We start from the raw sequence: 21,951 nt of genomic DNA, 5'->3' as shown, positions 1-21,951 counted from the left end.
AAGGTGCCTCCATTCTAGCTCCCCAAATGAGAAAGGACCAAAAAATAAAAAACAAATTGGCCCCACATACCTATAAATATGGTGCCTGCCCACCAGCCCCCCCCCCCGCTCTCACCTCTTAAAATCAGAGAAAAATGTGAATGAACACCAACAGACGATGCTACCAGCTCAATGGAAATCAACAATTATGTGCAAGAAATTTGGGGAGATGTTATTTATTACAAACTTGTATAAGTTGGGACAAAATAAATTAAAAAAATGAGTTCGCTGCTTTGTAATACGTGAAAGGTGCTGGCAAATACTACTCTCCTCTATTAGTAAAAGTAACATAAATTAATGACTCTCTTACTGAAGGTGCAGAACTTGTCAAAGAATCTTGTTGTCCATCTCTGGCTATTATGAATAAAGTCATTCTTGCACCAGTCTTCGTGTTGACATGAATTTTCATTTCTCCCAACAATGCTTTCTTAAGTTTGCAATATACTACTTTGGCCCTATTTTTAGACAAATAGGATTTAATAATACAATTTTATAATAAAAATAAGTCTCTGAATTTATTTGAAATAAAATTAATTTGGGGTTGGGGAAACTCATTTTATCATCCCTCCATTTATATTATAACAGTTTTAATAGGGCAAGCACACTGGCGTGAAGCCTCAGGGTGAAGAAGACATTAGGAACTGGTGGTCACTAGAACACTGAAAAGTGCCTACATACCTGTTTTAAATGGGCAGCCACTATCCCATCTCAAATGATTCACCATGCAGACCCTATATTGCCAAATTTCCTAGTTTTTCAAGAGAAGACAGATTTTTGTGTGTGCATATATGCTGTCTCCTAAATTCAGATGTTGGCCTATAAGATAAAAATTAAACACTGGTGGACTAATGCTGTTCAACATTAGGCAGTACGAGACAAACCACAACTGCAGGCCAGATTTGGCCCAAGACTCACTGGGCTTTAGCTAAGACTTTGGTTCTCAATGCTAGCTATGAGACCGTTTAGATTTTTAAAATGCAGCATGCCTGGGCCCTATCTCTCAGATTCTGACTTATTAAATTAGGAAGGAGTCCTGGGCATCTCTATATCTATATCATCTATATCTATATCTATATACCAGAGTTCATTTTGTTACATAGCCAGGGTGAAGAAGTAGGGAATTAAATTTCAAGTCACAATGCTTTGTCACATTTTCCAAATTAGAATTGGTGATATATATACAAACAATGAACACTGTCATGAGGGAGTGTTTGTCTCTAATCCAAATAACATCCAATTTTGGCTTTTCTGTGTACTGTTTGAGGACATTATAATAGCTGGCTTTCTGAAAGAAACTTAATTCTAAGTAAAAATGTTCAGATATGAGCTGATGGGAATTTCTGATTCATAAACATGCTAACTGTAGGATAAAAAACCTCTCCCAAAATAAGGGAAATAATAGAGGAGGCAGGAGAAGGCAGAGCAAAAGGCTCTGTATGTGTTTTCATGGATAATTTAGCAGGTAACAAGTCTTGTGAATCAAGAAAAACGAGTATGATTCCTAACCTGGGACTCTTGCCTTGTCAGATCAATATAATATGGACTTAAACAAGGTAGGAGGGTGCTGGGGAGAATTCCCTGGCTGTCCAGTGGTTAGGGCTCCGCATCCGTGCCCGCCCCCCCCCCCCCCCCACCGCGGGGGACACAGGCTTGATCCCTGGTCAGGGAACTGAGATGGCCGAGTGGGTGAGGCCAAAGAAAAAAAAAAAGAGGGTGCTGGGATAGGAACCTGTCTCAATGTTTTGTTTTCAGTGAGCTGCTGAAAGCCCAGGACAAATGGGTCTTGATGAAAAATGGAGACAGCCAGTAACCAGATCCTCTCATCATTTGCATTTCAAGCCTCTAACTTGTGGTCACATGACAAGCAAATGAAAAACAATTGGAAATAACCATTAACTGGGGAAAAAAACCTGTAATAACATTGAATAAAGATCAGGTGGTTGTAGAGGAGGTACCATTTCTGAACATCACAGCCAAAGAGGATGGCGACAGTGAACACAGATGCTGCAGATAAAGATACAACCAGGTTTAAAATCATCTTCACCTTGGTGGTCTCTGGAATAGAGTGCATCATTGGCATTGCTGGGAATGGCTTTATCACGGCCATCCATGGGGCCGAGTGGGTCAGAGGCAAAAGACTCCCCATTGGAGACTGCATTCTATTGATGCTCAGCTTCTCCAGGCTCTTGCTACAAATTTGGATGATGCTAGAGGATATGTACAGTCTACTATTCCAGGTCATCTATAAGCAAGAAAGAGTGTATACACTTTTCAAAGCCACCATCATGTTTCTGAACTATTCCAACCTCTGGCTTGCTGCCTGGCTCAATATCTTCTATTGTCTTAGAATTGCAAACTTTACTCACCCTTTGTTCTCCATGATGAAGAGGAAGATCATGGTGCTGATGCCGTGGCTTGTAAGACTGTCGTTGTTCATCTCCTTATGCTCCAGCTTTCCCTTCTCGGAAGATATCTTCAATGTGTATGTGAATAATTCCGTTCCTATCCCCTCCTCCAACTTCACAGAGAAGATGTACTTCTCTGAGACCAACATGGTCAACTTGGCTGTCACCCTTTACCTGGGGGTCTTCGTTCCTCTGATCATGTTCATCCTAGCAGCCACCCTGCTGATCATCTCTCTCAAGAGACACACCCTACACATGGAAAGCAATGCCACTGGCTTCAGGGACCCCAGCATGGAGGCTCACATGGGGGCCATCAAAGCTATCAGCTATTTTCTCATTTCCTACATTTTCAATGCAGTTGCTCTATTTCTTTCCATGTCCAACATCTTTGATGCCAACAGTTTCTGGAATATTTTGTGCAAAATCATCATGGCTGCCTACCCAGCCGGCCACTCAGTGCTACTGATCTTGGGCAACCCTGGGCTGAAAAGAGCATGGAAGCGCTTTCGGCACCAAGTTCATCTTTACCCATAAGGGCAAACCCACAGGATACCACAGGACCTTATCCAATCAGCTCTGACTCTTCCTCACCTAGACCCCTCTCCTCAACCATCTTTTCTTCTCTAATCTGCTCTGACACTTCTCCTCAGGTAACTGGATTTGTTCATGAATGTGAAGCTGAATTTTTAACTTGAGATTCTAAGTAGAAGGAGCTGAGCAACTCTAAGATGGATTTATGAAAGCTCCTTAATCTGTGGTCATTTGTGTCCTGCCCTGAGCTCTTCTCTACTCCTCCCCTGCTGAGCCTTAAGGAGAGGGTGACCAGACATCTCCGTTTGCCTGGGATGGTCTCTGTTGGTGCCTCTTGTCATTTTCACCCTTAACTCTCAAGGATAGCTTGAGAATGGAAAATTATATGGTCACGCCACTTAAGGCATCCTACTAACCCACAGTCAAGAAAATGGAGGGCTGAGACAAACATCTCAGGAGGTAGAAGTGAAACCTTAATATCTACAGAGAAAAGGGATTTGGGAGAGAAAAGCTGGCCCAAATTATCAAGTGGTGCTGAGGTTTCAAGGAAAATGGAGAGTGAAAAAACAGTCTTCACTTGACTAAAGTGGTGGCCGTGTATACTATCAGTGGAGTGACGGGTTGGCACTCAGAACACAAGAGTTTCCAGAAAGGATGAAAACAGTGAGGGAGTTTGTAAAGACAAATCTTTTCAGGAGGTTGTTGGGAGGTAAAGATGAAGTAGAGAGCGGCAGGTGGGCAGTGGTGGATGGTCCCCTGAATGTTTTGTGTTTCCAAATGAAAAGGGACAAAGTGAGAAGAGAGGAAAGGAAGGACGAAGGAAAAAGAGTGATGTGTGCAGGAAGCAGCAGATAGAAAGAGACCAGACTAGAGATTCGCATCTTTTGCTTTGCTCCTGGGTCTGTGACAATGTACGTGGCACCTGTGCCTTTGGCTTTTCCAGTTCTGGGTCACCTCACTGTGACGAGGGGGGTGGGGCAGGGCACCTGGGAGGGGCTGTTTGACGAGGAAACACCACTTACTGCTCATTGTCACGCTCCAGAATGAGACCCTCAGCAGTGCCCCGAAAGGCTGTTCACAGAATAAGACACCCACCTCCCCAATGTCTTGGAACTAGAAGTTAGGAGATTGGGTTTTCTTGTATTTGGTATTTTTAAAATCAGAATTACTCAGGTAAAAGAGAAGAATGCTACTGATCATATCACGCTTAAGAGGCTCCCAAGTGAAAATGTAAAGTCACCAGCAAAGACTAAATTCTGAGTTCCCGGGCCCTCAAGCACAGATTTCAGAGAGACCCTCACCTCCTACATGGCAACAAAAATCTCTTACACACACACACTGACTCACTCACTCACATTTATCCCTTTATAGTTCAGACAGTTTGGGACTTACTCAAGTGGAAAGAAAAATGTTTATGAAAACACACCCTTTTGATAGGTTTCCTAAGTGATATTTATTTAGGACTATTTAAGGTTGGCATAACTGTTAGAGTAAAACAAATTAGATTTTGAGGTTTCATTTCAATTCCTAAAGAATAAAGAAATATACATTTTTTTCTGAGTAAAACATGCATCCAAACCCACTGAAAAACAGAAAATTGATTTAAAGTCATCACGTCATTAATATGAACCCTGCCGAGAAAACAAACTGTGTAATCCCTCTCCATGCTTATTGTAAAGAGATATTATCTCATTGTTTGCAAAAGCCGAGCGCTAACAAGAGCTTTAAAGATGATGACATCTTTATTGATACTGTATGTTGCCCTACTTTAACCAGATCAAGTTCTCTCCACTCCTTCATCCCTCCCTCCCTTCCTCTTTTTTTTTTTTCTTCCTTTCTTTCTGTAAAATACACCTAAACTTCCAGAATGGGCCAGGATACCCTGTCTTCGAATTGCTTGGCTTTAGACAGAAAACAGAATTCCTAAGGGGTCCACTTTGCAAACTCTACACAATATCCCTGTCCCCTGAGAAAGGTTGAAAGTTACGGTGTAAAGGATTTCTCTACCCACAACGTTACCCAGGATGTCATCCACCATGTGGAGCAGCTAAGGGGATTTCGGTTGCCATGGGAGACCTATCTGGAAGGCCCGATACAGGGCCGGGTGTCTCAGACCTGGTCCGAGACCTTGCAAATGAGAACTAGACTAGCAGCCAGGGTCAAGCCAAGGGCAGAGATCTGAGAGGAACCAGATTGTCCCACAATTCAGCACCATCTTCTGCTTCTAATCCCTCGGTGTCTGCTAAATTCCACTGGGGTTCCTGCTTTTCTGGGAGTGAATTCCACTGGAATTCTCTTTCATTATCCTCTCAGGCACTCTTTACTTTGGGCTCATAGGCCAGAAACATCTATTGAATAAGAAACAAGAAACCATATGTTCAATCAACCCGTAACAAGTCTTGAGTTGAGGGAGGGGGCAGAAACCAGAAGCCATCGGGGCAGGAAGGGAAGGAAGAGATGCTGAGAGAGAGGGAGCCCTCCACCCAACTCCTGTTTCCCCCGTCCCTCTGGAAAGAAGCGGACTCCTTAGAGGAAGGTGGAGGGATAGAAATTTCTTCCGTGCTCAGAAAGATGGGTTTGAGGGGAGAGGAAGGATAAATAAGCTGGGGGGCCAGTCCTCAACTCTGTGTGAAGGCTGGGGGAGCTCTCCGGACCCCTTCGCTAGACCAGGAGGCAGTGCCTTCTACAGGAGAGGTAAAGATTGGGGGTAAACGCTCATCTCCAGGGTCCTCTGCGGGGAGGTCACAGGTTACAAGCAGTTAGAAATTTCTATAGGTGGAAGGAAGATGGAGACATTCTGGGGCCTGGGACGTGGCCCAGGTGGTCCAGGTGGGGCCCTGACAGAAAACAGCAGCACAGAGGTGAGGGGTGGCGAGCAGAGCAGCAGGCCCTGGGAGAGGGAAGGTGTGAAGGTGATGAGTACACAAGACCAACTTGGCCATCTCCTTGGGAGAAGTGCTCTACTCACAACGCCTGCCTGGGCCTCCAGGGATTAGCCCCGCAAGCAAGAACCAAACCAAACGTCTTCCAAGAGCTTTCCAGAGGAACTTTCTGGGTGGGAATCCTTCAGTTTGGGGTGTGGCATGGAAGAGGTGCTCTGTGTCCGCAAAGCTAGCCTGACCACCAGCCTCACGGAGGGGGAAATGGATTTTTTTTTAAGTTAAAAACGCTTAAAGTTTCTGGATTTTCTCTCATTTGGTTTTCCTTATTGTTTTCAGTAAAGTGTCTGAAGAGTGTTCTGCCCTCTCTCAGTTGCATCCAGAGCAAATAAAAGAAAAGTGGTTTTGAAGACAGTCCAAAGAGAAAAAGAATCAATAATCCCGTGGGGTGGGTTTAGTTCGGGTGTGGCAGCAGCTGGGAGAGGGGATCTGAGGAAAGAATTCCAAGGTGGAACATTAGTGGAAAAACCTCACTTGGGCAGCTGCCAACCACTCCCCGCCCCCATCCCTCCCTCTGCTGCCCTATGGTCCCCAGAGTCCAGACGACTTAAGCTTGGGGTCCTGGCTCTGCTACTGACAGGTGTGTATCAGAGGCATGTTACTGCATGTCTCTGAACCTCAGTTTCTGTATCTGTAAAATGGGAATAACAACAATAATTGCTACCTCCTAGGATTATCTATCTCATCGTAAGAAAGGAGTGAGATAAAACACTGTCTGGCCCAGAGGAAGCTCTCAGTAAACATGAGCTGTTCATAGGCTAAAGGTAAGGGATGTGAGGCCGAGAGGCAGGTATCTTGAATGAGGACATTCAGAGCAGGGCAGGTGTGAAAAGGCCAGAGCCCAGATTGGGCTGGAGGCACACAGAGGGCTAGGCCCGTACCAGGGGCTCCGGCAGAACACAGCTCAATCACTCCAGGGGGGATGAAGGGAGGGACGGGTGTGCCCTGAAGTATACAGCTCCTGCGCCCACTCCTGACGGCATCAGAAAGACTCTGGGGTTTATAGTCCCCTGGCAATTATTCAAGTCCCTATTTTGAATAAAGCAGGGCACTAGGTCAGGGGTCAGCAAACTTTCAGTCAGGGGCCACACAGTAACAATTTTAAGCTCCATGGGCCACTTGCAGTCCCTGTCACAAGTACTCAACTCTTCTGTTGTAGCACAAAAGCCACCAGAGGCAACGGGTAAGTGAATGGGTATGGCTGTCCTCCAATAAAATTTTATTTACTGGCAGTGAAATATGAATTTCATAGAATTTTCACATTGTGAAATATTCTCTAGACTTTTTTTCAACCATTTAAATATGCAAAAAGCATTCTCAGTTCATGAGCTCTTCAAAAACAGGCAGTGGCTTGGATTTGCCCCCCAAACCACAGTTTGCCAACCCTGCACTTGGTACTTTCTCCAGTCCAAGACGGCACCAAAACCTACCACCAAACTACACTTACCTGCACTGTAAACCAGAGACACTTGTCATGACAACTTTTGCCATGTTTTGAACATCGCAACTTTCCAAACATTTTTGCCACTTCCAGTTTCTCCAGCTTTCACCTATCTCTTTGCAACCCCTAAAACACAACCCTTTAACTCTTCGTGAAAAACAAACATCTAATGCCCTGGGCCGCTCTCTCCCACCACCACAATGCTGTTAAGGACAGACACAGAGGCTCCAAGTGAGTTTTTATCTAAAGCTTTGAGAGATACCACCCTGAAGCTATTCAGTCAATACCAAGGAGTAAAGACTGGCAAACCGGTTCCTACAGGGTCCCTGGGAGCGTTGTGAAGGCTGTGTCTCCAGCTCTGAAATGTTCACGCTCCTACAAACTCCCACTGTTAGACTGGACACTCGGCTGCCCTTTTCTTCGTGGATCTGATCCGGGGGCAATGTTTCTATCTCTGCATTCTTTCAGATGGTGAGTAACTGGCTGGTTTATTACATGATGGCAGGAAAGGCCTAGAGTCAGTGTGGCACATGGGAAGGAGCTGGAAGATCTTTGGTGTCAAAGATCTAGATTTGAGTCTCCACTTGGGTGATCTTTGGAAAGTCACTAAACCTTTCTCAGCCTCAGTTTCTTCATCTAGAAAACAGAGATTATCAGAACATCCACTTCAAGGGGTTGTTTTGAGGTTCAGAGGAAATAAGACACAGGTGCATAATAAAACGTAAACCTCCATACAAAGGTGAGTGTATTTATTCATCCAACAAAAGTCTGTGGAGCGTATGGGCTACTCACTGAAACAGATGCTGAGAACTCAAAGGTCAAGGCAACAAAACTTTCCCCTCCCCGAGCTCAGAGGCTGGGAAAGAACAGCTCATGAAATTACCATGTGGGAAATACTTCAGCGGACCTCTGTGTACTGTGGGGTCAGGGCTGTGGCTCAAATCTCCAAGGTTCACACTTAAAACTCATTCTCTGCAAAATATTGTAAGTCCCGATATTCCTGCATTATATCCTTTTGGGTTGGAGAGAGAGAGATTCAGGACAAAACGCTTACCTCTCAGTCTCAATGGCCAGTTAAGAAAGATCAGGGCTGAGAGAAGAAATGTTTCCCTGAGCATCCTGACATAGCCCCATCAGCCCCCACAGATGCAAAAGAGATAGGGGTCCTATTACATCCAGCCCTCCCTAGGAAAAGCTGCAGTTTGCATCTCCTCCCCAGAGCCCTCAGAGACTGCAAATAAATCCATGGTTTATTCAGACCAGATGCTAGATAATAGATCATGGCTGGTGGCCCTGAGTGCACCTGGGACCATGAGTGATAGAAACACTTCGCGGGGAGAGGGTGGCAAGTCGAGTCTCGGAAAAGTCTGGAGACTTCACAGGCTCCCAGTCTGGTTTCTAATCTCACCTCACTTCTCAATGGAATAGAACCTCAATTCACATTCTACTCATCAATACAGTGAGAAAAATGTGCTTACCTATGGATTCAAAGACCCAGAAAAATGCCTTGGAAAACTCAGACTAGCTCCTTGGAGGGCACGTCTATACAGGGGCCCCTGCAGCCACCCTCCAGCACTTCCTCCTAGCCACGACCTGGCTTCCCAAGGAACAAAGGAGTATCTGCCAGGAGATCAGTGTGGGGGCGTGGGCGGGCAAGAGAAACTGGGTTCTGTATCCTTTGTTGGGGCTGGAGACAAAGGGAACCGTGGCTTAACTCCTACCCTCACCTTTTCACTCCCCACCTGCCACCCCAACTCCCTGCCCTCGCTGGGGACCTATCCCAGGCTCCCTACCCCATGTGAGATGATCCTACAGGCATGGGCATCAAAAGCAGAACCGGACAAAGCTCTCTCTCTGTGCTCAAGGAGGGTGTGGAGACAGCAACAGAAAGTAGATAAAGTCACAGGCAAGCTCTGGCCGCAGAGGGATTGAGGTACAAGAAAGGAAAGCCACGTGACCTGGTGGGTCTCTGGTTGTGGTGCATCTGGGCAGACTGAGCAGCGGTCCAGCAAATCAGTGCCCAGACAGCTTGGTGGATGAAGCTCCAAGTCCAAGCTGCAAACCCGAGAGAATGTACAGCCTGCGATCTGCCCTCCACGCTGCCTGAGGCAGGCTTCTTGACAAAAGAAAACCAGCCACGATCACACTGGAAAACTAACTCATCTTTCTCTTCCCTAAAACCCTGGCCCAGGACCCTCTTCACCACGCAGTGGAGTGAAGGCTAAGTGGACTCCATCCATCAGTTAATTCTGATGAGGAAGATGAGCAAAGAGGCTAACATCATTTGCTCTGTAGTGTGTTAAGTCAGCTGTGTGTTTATGTTTTATATTTATTATGTTCATTTTTGACTAAAATTTGTTCAACTTTATGTGAGATTTATCTTAATGTACAAAAATCGAGTATCTCCAAATACTGCACAATATGGCTTTAACCTTTGCATGAAGTAATCAAATTGTTATTGACTAAAATGCCTTTGCCTTTGCAGTTTATCTTATCATCAGCTATTTAACTAATTCCCATATCTGTATTCTAATATCTAAAAATCCTAATGCAGTTTAATTTTTTTGGCGCTGATTATATTCATTGTACCAGATGGCAGAAATTTTTGTTTTGTTTTTTGCTTTAGTAACTAAAGAATGTGTCTGGCGATGCAGAGAACAAACACAGGGGTGGGGCGGGGGGTTTGGGGGGTAATGAATTGGGAGACCGGGATTGCCATATATACATTACTGATAAGAAAAAAAATCAGATTGTACACTTTAAATATATGCAGCTTATTGTATGTCACTTGTATCTCAATAAAAGTTCTTAAAGAAAAAAAAAAAAAGAATGTGCCTGGCAAGTCCTGATCTGAAGAGGTCATTCTAAAAAGTCAAAACCTATGGCGCGAGTCTCCATCCTCCCTGGTCCCCAATGGCACGGGATGTGGTGACCATGCCCTCTTTTAAAACTCTCCACCCTTGGCTTCAGAATCTGTTCAGCTGCCTGGTTTTTCTCCTGTTTCCTCATCCATCAACACGCTTCAAACGTAGAACTCACAATTTGTACACTTCCTCTGCTGCCACCACTAAAGGGACCAACTTTCCAGATTTCAAAACTGAAATCCCCACATCTCAGAAAAACCTTAAGATCTGGGCAGGCCAGAACAGTTGGTCACCCTAGCATCACCCAAATGACAGAGGCTATATTCAGATTTCAAGTGTTACCTTTCAGTCATGATATTCTCTCCTGTTCCCCTTCCTTTACGAGCAGATATGCACATACACTTGAACTTCGCACATGCACACACATGCCGCCTTCTTAAAATCCTTCAGTGGGTTCCCATCACCCGTAGATCTTCAGATTGGCATGCAAAGCCCTGCACACTGCATCTCAGGACTACCTTTTCTGACAGACCTTGATGCTTCATTTTATTCACTCTACTGAATGTAATCATTTACAGCATCTAATGGCTTGGTTCTCTTTTTAAACTTTAATTATGGAAAATTTCCAACATACAGAAAAGAAGAGAGATAGTACAAGGATCCTCTAGGTATCACAGCCTTGAGTACTATCGACATTTTGCCAGTACTGTCAGTTGAAAGCTTTTGAGCGGGTTTTTCTAAGGCTCAAATATTTCTAGTAGCTTTAGCCCAAAAGATTTTGTGGGTTCTAAAGCAGGAAATTGTAGCAACTTTGTGTTGTTTCCCCTAAAAGCCATGGCACTCAGTTTGTGATTTGATTGCCTTCAGATGGCCGTACTGTGTTTGTTCTCTGAATTTTAGCTCTTCCAGTTCTACTTGGTGCATTTCAACCATGGTTAAGTAGGCCCTGCTGCATTAGCTTAAGTTCCTCTGAAAGTGCTCCTGCTGGTTTTTCCTGGCTCCTCTCTCTTTGGCCATTTGTAATGGATGCTCAGCAACACAGACTGCAATTATTGTTTTCTTTTCTCATAAAGCAGTTGAGCAATTTCACATTATTCTTCAGTGTAAGGAGTTCTATATTAGTCATAAACTACCTGTTTCTGTTCTTATATAAAAAATCAAGAAGAAAAGTCTTAAGATCCTTTTATCCTTTTTCTCTCCCAAAACTAGGTTTTAATTATTTTTCAAATCTCTTTTCCAGCTTTCCCAAAGAAAGCGTAGGGCTGTATCTCTGAATTCTTAGACATTCTTACACAGGGTATATTGGCACTCTGGAAAAGAAAGGAAGGAAGGAAGGAAGGAGGGAAGGAACGAAGGAAGAGAGGGAGGGAGGGAGGAAGGAAGGAAGGGGAAAAAGAAAAAAGAAATCCCTGATGTGTAGACGGTTTTGGTTTCCACTGTGTAAATTCTCCTACCATGATGGAATTTGAACTACCAAGGAGATGTCACTGGGTAGTTCGTGGGAAAGAGATGCACACCATTCATGCCCTCTTGCTGGTAGGAGCCAACTACTGCCCCATACTCCCTCTTCTTCTCAGGCAAAATAGCAAAAGGATTGTACATACTGATTCCAGAGCTACACAGTCCAGCTTTCAACACAGTACTAGCTCTGCGACCTTGGGCAAGTAGCCTAACTCCTCTGAGCCTCGATTTCCTCATATTTAAAATAGGGGTAATGAACATCTCTGTCTCATGGGATTACTGTTGTAATGTGCAAAATTCTTAGAATAGTGCCTAGCATACTGTAGCCACTGTAACACGTTTCTTGTTATTACTTGGGACCGAAAATCAAATGGTGTTATATGGACTAATTGCCACTAGATGGCACCCTCCTCATTTCTGTAGCACAAACAAACCCTTTCTGCAGAGGTATTTGCAATTCAACAGCCAACAAGTCATAAATTCAATCATAGGAATGAACTGACAAAAACGTTCCCCTCTTTCATCTCCCAGTTTAAGCTTCATATTTTCCTTTGAAAATCCATTAGGAACCCAGCTATTGATCCTTGATTGTAGCCATCTCTGAAACTCTAGGCAGAAGTTATTTTCAATCTTATAAGAATTAAAGCCAAAGCCACAATTGTCCCTGTTACAGAGGGGCCAGCTCCCTGATATTTGCTCTCTTCATCTCTCTCCTCTCGCTCAAAAGAAGACAAGATGACTTCAAACGTGGCCTCCATCACCACATCACTCGTTTCCCTCCCCAGAAAGGAGACCTAAATCAGTTGAACAATGGCTCAGTTCTACAAATATTTACCGAACTACTGTATATGTGAGATACTATGCCAAGCAGTAAGGATATAAAAGTAAATAAGAATCATACAGGATCAGGAACTTCCCTGGTAGTCCAGTGGTTAAGACTCCACCCTGCCAATGCAGGGGGCCCAGGTTCGATCCCTGGTCAGGGAACTAGATCCTGCATGCAGCAGCCAAGAGTCCATATGCTACCACTAAAGATCCTGCATGCTTGATGAAGATCCTGGGTGCAGTAATTAAGACCCAATGCAGCCAAATAAATACATACATACATGCATACATACATACATGAGATATTAAAAAAAAAAAGAATCATATAGAAGCAAGGAACTTACCTATCAACAAATCTACTAGATCTTTCCAGAAATAAAATATTAATTTTTAAATGAACTCAACAACTGACTTCTAAAACTTATATAGAAGAATAAAGGCATCAACTAGATAGTAAGGCATACTAACCTCAACCAGATACGAAGGCATATTACTAAGTTATAGTGAGACAAATACACAGGGAAATTAGCATTAAATGGACTCATTTATCTGTGGGAACTTCAGATGGGATAAAATGTGAACCGCATGTGAGTGGACAAAGGGTAGATTATTCATTAAATGGTATTATAAAAGAGGTTCACTGTTTGGAAGAAAATGAACTTGGATTCCTTTCTCTTACTTTACACAAAGGTAAATCCAAATGGATAAAAGATCTAAATGTGGAAGGTAAAATTATAAAATTAATAGAAGAAAGTATAGAATAATTTCATGACTAAAGGACGGGGAATGACTTATTAAACAAGATCCTAAAAGCTCAAAAATTGGTTGGGGTTCCATTCAATGAAAGGCACAGATGACAGTCAGGGAGAAGACATGCACAACATAGGAGACAACTAGCTAGGCTATATGAGGAAAACTGGGGTAAACACACACACACACACATACACACACACAGACACAGATACACACACACGCACAATGAGGCAGAGGAAACTCAAACGCACAACAGGAGAGGTTCTCATCCTCACCTGTAACCAGAAATATGCAAGTTAAAACAACAATAATATACTACTTCACATTCATTGGAATGGCCAAAAATTACCAAACGTTGATGAAGATGTGAAGAAAGGAAAGCTTGGTGCTGCTGACAGGAGTGTGAAGCTGTACTGTCACGCTGGAGAGCCATCTGCCAGGACTTGGTGAAATAAAAGTTTCACATATGCCTTGACTCAGAGACTCACTCCTGGGTACGTTCCCAAGAAAAACTCTAGCGAAAGTTCATGGGGGACTGAGATAAGGATGTTCCTCAGGGCATGGTTTGTGGCATGTAAGAAGCAGAATGAGATCTGTAGCCCAACACCACCTGTGTGTAAGGAAAACCCCTCCCATGCGGAAGAGCCACGTGCATGTTGAGGATGTCCAGGGACGTCACCGCCCACAGCAGCGTGTCTGGGAAAGGCGCAGAATTCAGCTTCTGGAGCCAGACCACTTGGGTTCAAATCCCACCTCTGCTGCTTACTTGCTCTGTCACCTTGGGCAAGTCTCTCAACCTCTGTGTTTAATCAGTGTCTTCATCTGAAGAATGAGAGATGCTAATAGTAACTGACTACTCAGTGGGGTTCTTGCGAGGGTGAGCAGAGTTCATAAAAGCACTTAATGCCTGTCGGTAGGTGCTGGGTGGAGATGTTGATGCTATTATCTGTAACAAGATGAGTAGGGGATCAAGAGTGGGAGAGAAAATTAAATTAAAAAAGCAAGTGTGGGGACTTGTATGCATGATCATAGTGAGCTATGAATTGAAGGGAGTGATTAACTTAACTCTCTCCGTACCTGAGGTTACACACACACACACCCCCAACACACACGTATTCCTCCCTGCAGAAGCTTGCAATACAATGGGAGAAACTGAAATTTTCAATATACGATGGCAAACGCATGGTAAGGGAATGCACAGGGCAGTACAAGAACCCAGAAGACAGACATTTAGCTTAGCATGTAGATTCACAAGGAGATTCTGAAGGATAAGCATCTTGACGGGCAGTATGGTTTAGGGCTTCCGATTTGGGACCTGAGTTAGCATCACAGTTGTGCCTCCTACCAGCCTGTATCATTTTCGGCAAGTTACATTCCCAGAGAAATGACACCTAGAAAACACCATTCCCTAAGAATATATTATTGGAGCTCAAAGACCCTGGCAAAACCTCCTCACACCCTTAACTATGATCCAGCCTCTCTCTAGGGAATTCCCTGGCAGTCCAGTGGTTAGGACGCCATGCTTTCATTGTCGAGGGTGTGGGTTTAATCCCTGGTCTGGGATTTACAATCCCGCAAGCCGCGTGGCAAGGAAAAAAAAAAAGCCTCTCTCAAAGTAGTTCACATCTCTTTAAGAATAATCCCTCAAATTGCGTATTGTCAAGCATGTGTACATTAACCTAAAGGTCTAAAAATGTGTCTCTTCACTGGTTTGTTTAGAGCATGCCGGGTGGTGGGATGTGGTGTTCTTTTGCAATCCTCAGCAAACAAAGGGAGCAGACAGTGGTGAGCATATTAAATCTTGGAAGCAGAAGAGAGTGATGACTGTGCTGGCCTTTAAAATCAGGAGGAATAACCAGTCAGTTGAAAAGGGTCTTTTGAGCAACTGGCCCGTGAGTGGCTGCAAGTCAGCCCACATGCCGTCATCAGCATGTGCACTGTAGGCTACCAGCTGTTGCATGCAAAACAAATCCACCAGGCACACACATTGAGTCAATTGCTAGGATGTTATTTTGTCCTAAGGAGGCGGTTCTTGGTCCAAGAAAGGGACTCAGGCGTAGGATTTTGGTTCAAGATGGCAGAGTAGAAGGATGTGCACTCACTCTCTCCTGAGAGATCACCGGAATCACAACTAACTGCTGAACACTCATCGACAGAAAGACACTGGAATTCACCAAAAAAAGATGCCCCACATCCCAAAGACAAAGGAGAAGCCACAATGAGACAGTAGGAGGGGCACCATCGCGATAAAGTCAAATCCCATAGCTGCTGGGTGGGCAACTCACAAACTGGAGAACAGTTATACCGCAGAAGTCCACCCACTGGAGGGAGGGTTCTGAGCCCCATGTCAGGCTTCCCAACCTGGGGGTCCAGCAACAGGGAGAGGAATCCCCAGAGAGTCAGACTTTGAAGTCCAGCAGGATTTGATTGCAGGACTTCCATAGGACTGGGGGAAACAGAGACTGCACTCTGGGAGGGCACGCAAAAAGTAGTGTGCACACCAGGACCAGGGGGAAGGAGCAGTGACCCCACAGGAGACGGAACCAGACCTACCTGCTGGTGCTGAAGGGTCTCCTGCAGAGGCGGGGCAGGTGGTGGGGGAGTGGCATGTGGCTCAGTGCGGGGATAGGGAGGCTGGTGGCGGAAGTTCTGGGAAGTACTCAATGGCGTGAGCCCTACCAGAGTCCACCATTAGCCCCACCAAAGAGCCTGTAAGCTCCAGTGCTGGGTTGCGTCAAGCCAAACAACCAACAGGGTGGGAACTCGGCCCCATCCATCGACAGACAAGCAGATTAAAGTTTTATTGAGCTCTGCCAACCAAAGCAACACCCAGCTCTACCCACCACCAGTATCTCCCATCAGGAAGCCTGCACAAGCCTCTTAGATAGCCTCATCTACCGGAGGGCAGACAGTAGCATCAAGAAGAACTATAATCCTGCAGTCTGTAGATGAAACCCACAGCCACAGAAAGATAGAGAAAGTGAAAAGGCAGAGGACTTTGTACCAGATGAAGGAATAAGATGAAGCTCCAGAAAGACAACTAAATGAAGTAGAGATAGGCAACCTTCCAGAAAAAGAATTCAGAATAATGATAGTGAAGATGATCCAGGACTTTGTAAAAAGACTGGAGGCAAAGATCGAAAAGATGAAAAAAATGTTTACCAAAGACCTAGAAGAATTAAAGGACAAACAAACAGAGATATGCAACACAATAACTGAAATGAAAAATACACTAGAAGGAACCAACAGCAGATTAACTCAGGCAGAAGAACAGATAAGTAACCTGAAAGACAGCATGGTGGAAATCACTGATGCAGAAAAGAAAAAAGAATGAAAAGAAATGAAGACAGCCTATGAGACCTCTGGGACGGCATTAAATTCACCAAGAAAGAGACTCTACTGGAGACTTTACAAATCCCAGTTGCAAAACACTCGCTAGGTTTGTTCATTTTTCTCACGGAAGAAACACAAAGATAAAAATACTTGAGTGGCCTGAAATTTGCTTAGGGAATGACCTTGGAAGTCAAGAAGGAAAAGGACATCACAGACATTCTTTAAGGCACAATTCCCACGGACAGAGCTTGAATAACATGTTCTCTAGCAGTTTTGAAACCAAAATCTGGTCAGGGAAAGGACACAAGTCGCACTCTTTGAAACTGAGAACAGTTTCCAACCCAGGAAGTGGCCACCAAAGTTTAGTGTCAAGTTCACAGGGGTGAGCTCCAAATTTCACAGGTTCAATTCCCACCTGCACCACTTACAGGCTTTATGACCTTGTGCAAGTTTCTGAATCTCTCCATGCCTCAATTTCTCCATCAATAAAACAAGGACCATGGTGAAAACAGCATCTACCTAAACAGCCATTTGGGAGGAGCTAAACATAAACTGAATGTTAGACCCAATAATTTCACTGCCAGGTATCTACCCAAGAGAAATAAAAACTTTTTCACATGAAAACTTTTATGCAGATATTCCTGGCAGCACTGTTCATAATGGCCAAAAACTGCAAATAATGCAAATGCCCATTGGCTGGTGAATGGATAAACAGAATATGGTCCATCCATACAATTGGGCGATTCAACCCCTCAGAAGACATCTAGTAATTATATGACCTCAGAAAGTTCCCCTGTGCCAATTTTCAGTCAATCCCCACTCCTACTTCCAGCTTCAGGAGAAACCGCTGATCTGCTTTCTGTCTTCTCTGAAAATTTCCTATAAATAAAATTATATGATGTGGAGTCCTTTGCATCTGTTTTCTTTCACCTAGCATATTTTTTGTCACAACTGGGGTTGGAGCATGCTACTGGCATCTAGTGGGTAAAGGCCAAAGATGTAGCTAAACATCCTGTAATGCACAGGACAGCCCCCCACAACGAGAATTATCCAGTCCAAAATGTCAGTAGTGCTGAGGCTGAGAAATCCCACAGTAGTAGAAGCAAAGTGTGAGTTGATGAACAAATGAATTGTTTTTTAGACTTGAATTTAAGGATTATCCTCTCAAACTCTAAGCTAAATCTCTAAAAACATTTCAACACCCCTCCCCTTTCCACAATTTGATATTTGTTTCTCTAATAATAGTATTTTTAAAGAAGTCCCCAGGATGGGAGAAATATCAGAATTATTATATCAGAGGCACGGTGATGGCCTGCACAGATCACCCTTTAGACACGACCCCCAGCTCATGGGGTGTTGCCAGCCGAGAGCCCGCAGGTGAAGAGTCACCTCAGCCAAGGCTAAGCCCTCTTCCCAGGGCAGCTCACATCCTACGACAGGCTTATGGGGGAAAGGGGGGAGGGGTTGTGTGTAACGGGCCAGCAACTCACCCAGCTCGGGGTAATTCTGAAGGGCTAATCTAGCTTCAGAATTCCTTAGGGGTCGGCTGAGGCCTTTGTTAAGACAGCATCACAGCCCAATGTCTCTCTTTCCTCCCCGTCTTGGCCCTTCCTTTCCACAGGTGTCAATCATAAAATCAATCCCTAATAGAGCTCCTCCTCTCTAACCTCCAAGAGGCGACCTCCCAGCTGTGACAACGGAAAACAATGGCTCTGACTTCTAAAGTTTATTTTGGAACATGAGGATTTTTAATGTATAAAAAGTCTAATCTCACAGTGACAGATTCACACAAAATAACCTCTAGTGACAGAAAGCAGGCCACTGGTTGTTTGGGGATGGAGGTGGAGAGGGGCATTGCCAAGGGACACAGGAAACTCTGGGGGTGACCGATATGGTCACTATCTTGAGTGGTGATGGTTTCACAGGTGTGTGCTTATGTCAAAACTTAGCAAAGGGGCTTCCTAGGTGGCGCAGTGGTTAAGAATCTGCCTGCCAATGCAGAGGTCACGGGTTCGATCCCAGCTCCAGGAAGATTCCACATGCCGCGAGCAACTAAGCCCGTGTGCCAAAACAAACAAACAAACAAAAAAAAAAAACTTAGCAAAGTTTACACTTGAAGTAGGTGCAGTTTGTTGCATGTCAGTTACACCTCAATAAAACTGTTTTATAAAGAAGGGGGAAAAATTATCAAAGCCTGAAAGGGAGTCTTAGAAATTAAGAAAATTATGTATAACCCCTAACACAGCTATTTTCATTTTTTCCTTTGTTTTTTGTTTTTGTCCACATGTCCAATATGTATGTATTTTACAAGGGTATGATGACAGCATATATTAGCTCTTCTCAGCTGCAGTGTTGTCACACTGGTATGTCCTGTCGGACTGCAAGATGTTCCAACTAAATTTGTCATCAATTGTATTTAAAATACCCAGTTTGCCAAGGTTTACCTCTTTTAATACAGCACAACATATTCTAAGATTAGAACCATAATAATGTCAACTTGAGCCTCTTGCATTTTGGTATGGTTTCTTTCGTGCGGAAGCTAGCTCATGGAATTTCACATCACCCTTGGCAAATCCTTAGGAAAATATCAGGCGCTGAGAACCAGTGATGTAAATATTCTGTTGTATCTTGGCAAATATTAGATCTTAAAACTCTGTCACATGGTCTTCATAATTGACATTTTCCTTAAATCAAAGTAAAATATACAAATGCTAATAATTTATATAAATAAATCTCCTTGCAATCCCCTCCCCCCTTCAGCCAGTAAAAGTTCCTAAAGGCAACTTTCTTCCTTTTTCAATTTTTCTTCCTTCCTCTCTCTGTCTTTCTTTCCTGTCTTCTAATTTTAGGGGGTAGATAATATATTCACATGGGTCAAAAATCAAAAAGTATTAAACATGATATACAACAAAAACTCTCCCTCCTGCCCTGCCCTCAGTAACCTAGCTCCCCTCCTCAAAAGCAACTGGTTTTATCATTTTTTTGTCTCTCCATCTATTAGTATCAACGAGCATATACAGGTATGTATATATCCACACACTTAGAGAGTATTTAAACTCTTCCCAAAAAAGATAGCAAATTATTTGCACTGTTTTACACCTTGTTTTTCACTTTTTAATATACAGGATATTATCTAATATTAACACATAAAGAGCTTCCAAGTTCTTTTTAAAGCTGAAAATATTATAAATTTTGGTGTCTTGAATTAGCCCCACATAGATGAACATTTAGGTAGCTGTTATTACAAACAATGCTGTAATAAATAACCTCACAGCACATCATATTGCATGTAGGTAAACATGTTTATTGCATAAATTCTTAGAAGGGGAACTGCTGGATCAAAGGGTGTGTGCATTTTTAAAACAAAAAGATATTGCTAAACTGCCCTGCTTAGAGGTTGTACTGATTTACACTCCCACCACCTACATAAGACAATGATTTTCCACAGATTCCTGCCAACTCCGTGACTCATAAACCTTTTTGATTTCTGCCAACTGGATAGATGAAAACATATCATAGTGTAATTTTAACTTGCAATTTTCCTAAGTGTATATAAGCAGGTTTGTTTTTGAGAACCATCCATTTGTCCATTTCTGTGAATGTTCTGCTCATATTATTTGCCTGCTTTTCCATGGGGCTTCTGTTCTTTTACTTTATTGATGTTTTAGCTCTTTCTACACTAGGATAACTACCTTTCTGATTGTGAAATAAACCCAAATATTTTTCCCAGTTATTTTTTTAAAAATTTTATTTCATTTTTGGCTGCATTGGGTCTTAGTTGCTGCATGTGGGCTTTTCTGTAGTTGTGGCGAGCGGGATCTACTCTTTGTTGCAGTGCGCGGGGCTTCTCATTGCAGTGGCTTCTCTTGTTGCCGAGCACGGACTCTAGGAGCACAGGCTTCAGTGGCTGTGGTGCATCGGCTCTAGAGCACAGGCTCAGTAGTTGTGGCTCATAAGCTTAGTTGCTCCGCAGCATGTGGGATCTTCCTGGACCAGGGATCAAACCTGTGTCACTTGCATTGGCAGGCAGATTCTTAGCCACTATGCCAACCAAGAAAGTCCCTCCCAGTTATTTTTTGACTTGCTGGATTTTTAAAAAATTTTACGTAACTGAATGTATAAATCTTTTCTTCAAAGGTTTTTTAAAATTTTTACGTAACTGAATGTATAAATATTTTCTTTTACAGCTTCTGCGTTTGGTATTAGTAAGCAAGGCTGTTTCTTTTCTTCTTTTTTTCTTTAAGAACTTTTATTGAGATACAATTAACATACAAAGCAAAGCTGTTTCTACTCCCGGAATTTTTTAAAGGGTTTTTTTCCTTAAGTTCCTTGGGTACTTTATTGGTTTCTTTCTCTAACATGTAAATATTTGATCCATCTAGAAATGTTCCTTGTGTAAGGTGTGAGGTATGTACTGAATTACATTGTGTTTAAACTTCCCAGTTGTCCCATACCATTTATTATTTTTAATTAATTAACTAATTAAAATTTATTGGCTGTGTTGGTTCTCCTTTGCTCCCCACTGGCTTTCTGTATTTGCAAAGAGCGGATGCTTCTCTTTGTTGCGGTGCGCGGGCTTCTCATTGCAGTGGCTTCTCTTATTGCAGATCACGGGCTTTAGGCACTCGGGCTTCAGTAGTTGCGGAGCATGGGCTCATCCCTGGTTGTGGCTTGCAGGCCCTAGAGCACAGGCTCAGTAGTTGTGGCTCCTGGGCCTAGTTGCTCCGCAGCATGCGGGATCTTCCCGGACCAGGGATTAAACCTGTGTCCCCTGCATTGGCAGGCAGATTCTTAACCACAGTGCTACCAGGGAAGCCCTGTCCCATACCATTTAATAATCCATCTTTTACTGATTTAAAAAGGCAACTTATTTAAAGCATTTCTGGTTTCAAATACGTAATTCCAAATTACATGATTAAAGCTCTAGTGTTGTTTTGAATGTAAACCATTTCAATGACTTGTCTGTGAAATATGACAATTTAGTTTATATACACCACCCTTTCTCTCCCTCCCCCAAAGTTTGATAAGTACATCATGTTGAGTTCCTCTATTACTAAGTACTACTAGTTACTTTCGCTACTTTCTAAAAAATTTTTAATATTAATTTATTTATTATTATTTTGGCTGCTTTGGGTGTTCATTGCTGCGCATGGACTTTTCCTTAGTTGTGGTGAGCTGGGGCTACTCTTCTTTGCGGTGCACAGGCTTCTCATTGCAGTGGCTTCTCTTGTTGCACAGCACGGGCCCTAGAGCATGTGGGCTTCAATAGTGGCAGCGCGTGGGCTCAGTAGTTGGGGCTCGCAGGCTCTAGAGCTCAGGCTCAGTAGTTGTGGCACACGGGCTTAGTTGCTCCGCAGTAT

General features: G+C 43.5%; 1 protein-coding gene across 1 annotated transcript; it reads left to right on the top strand.

The window, feature by feature from the left end:
- Positions 1–2,021: 2,021 nt before the first annotated feature.
- TAS2R40 (taste 2 receptor member 40) lies at positions 2,022–2,978 on the top strand. The gene has a single exon (XM_057733278.1). It carries the CDS (start codon positions 2,022–2,024, stop codon positions 2,976–2,978), a length of 957 nt encoding a protein of 318 aa, XP_057589261.1.
- The last annotated feature ends 18,973 nt before the right edge of the window (positions 2,979–21,951 follow it).

The sequence above is a fragment of the Hippopotamus amphibius genome, chromosome 4 (assembly GCF_030028045.1).
Source record: "Hippopotamus amphibius kiboko isolate mHipAmp2 chromosome 4, mHipAmp2.hap2, whole genome shotgun sequence".
Classification (NCBI taxonomy): domain Eukaryota; kingdom Metazoa; phylum Chordata; class Mammalia; order Artiodactyla; family Hippopotamidae; genus Hippopotamus; species Hippopotamus amphibius.
This window is presented reverse-complemented; position numbering and strand designations above follow the sequence as displayed.

Excerpts from the sequence above, each read along its gene's own strand:
- TAS2R40 (XM_057733278.1), top strand. The coding sequence starts at position 2,022 with ATGGCGACAGTGAACACAGATGCTGCAGATAAAGATACAACCAGGTTT.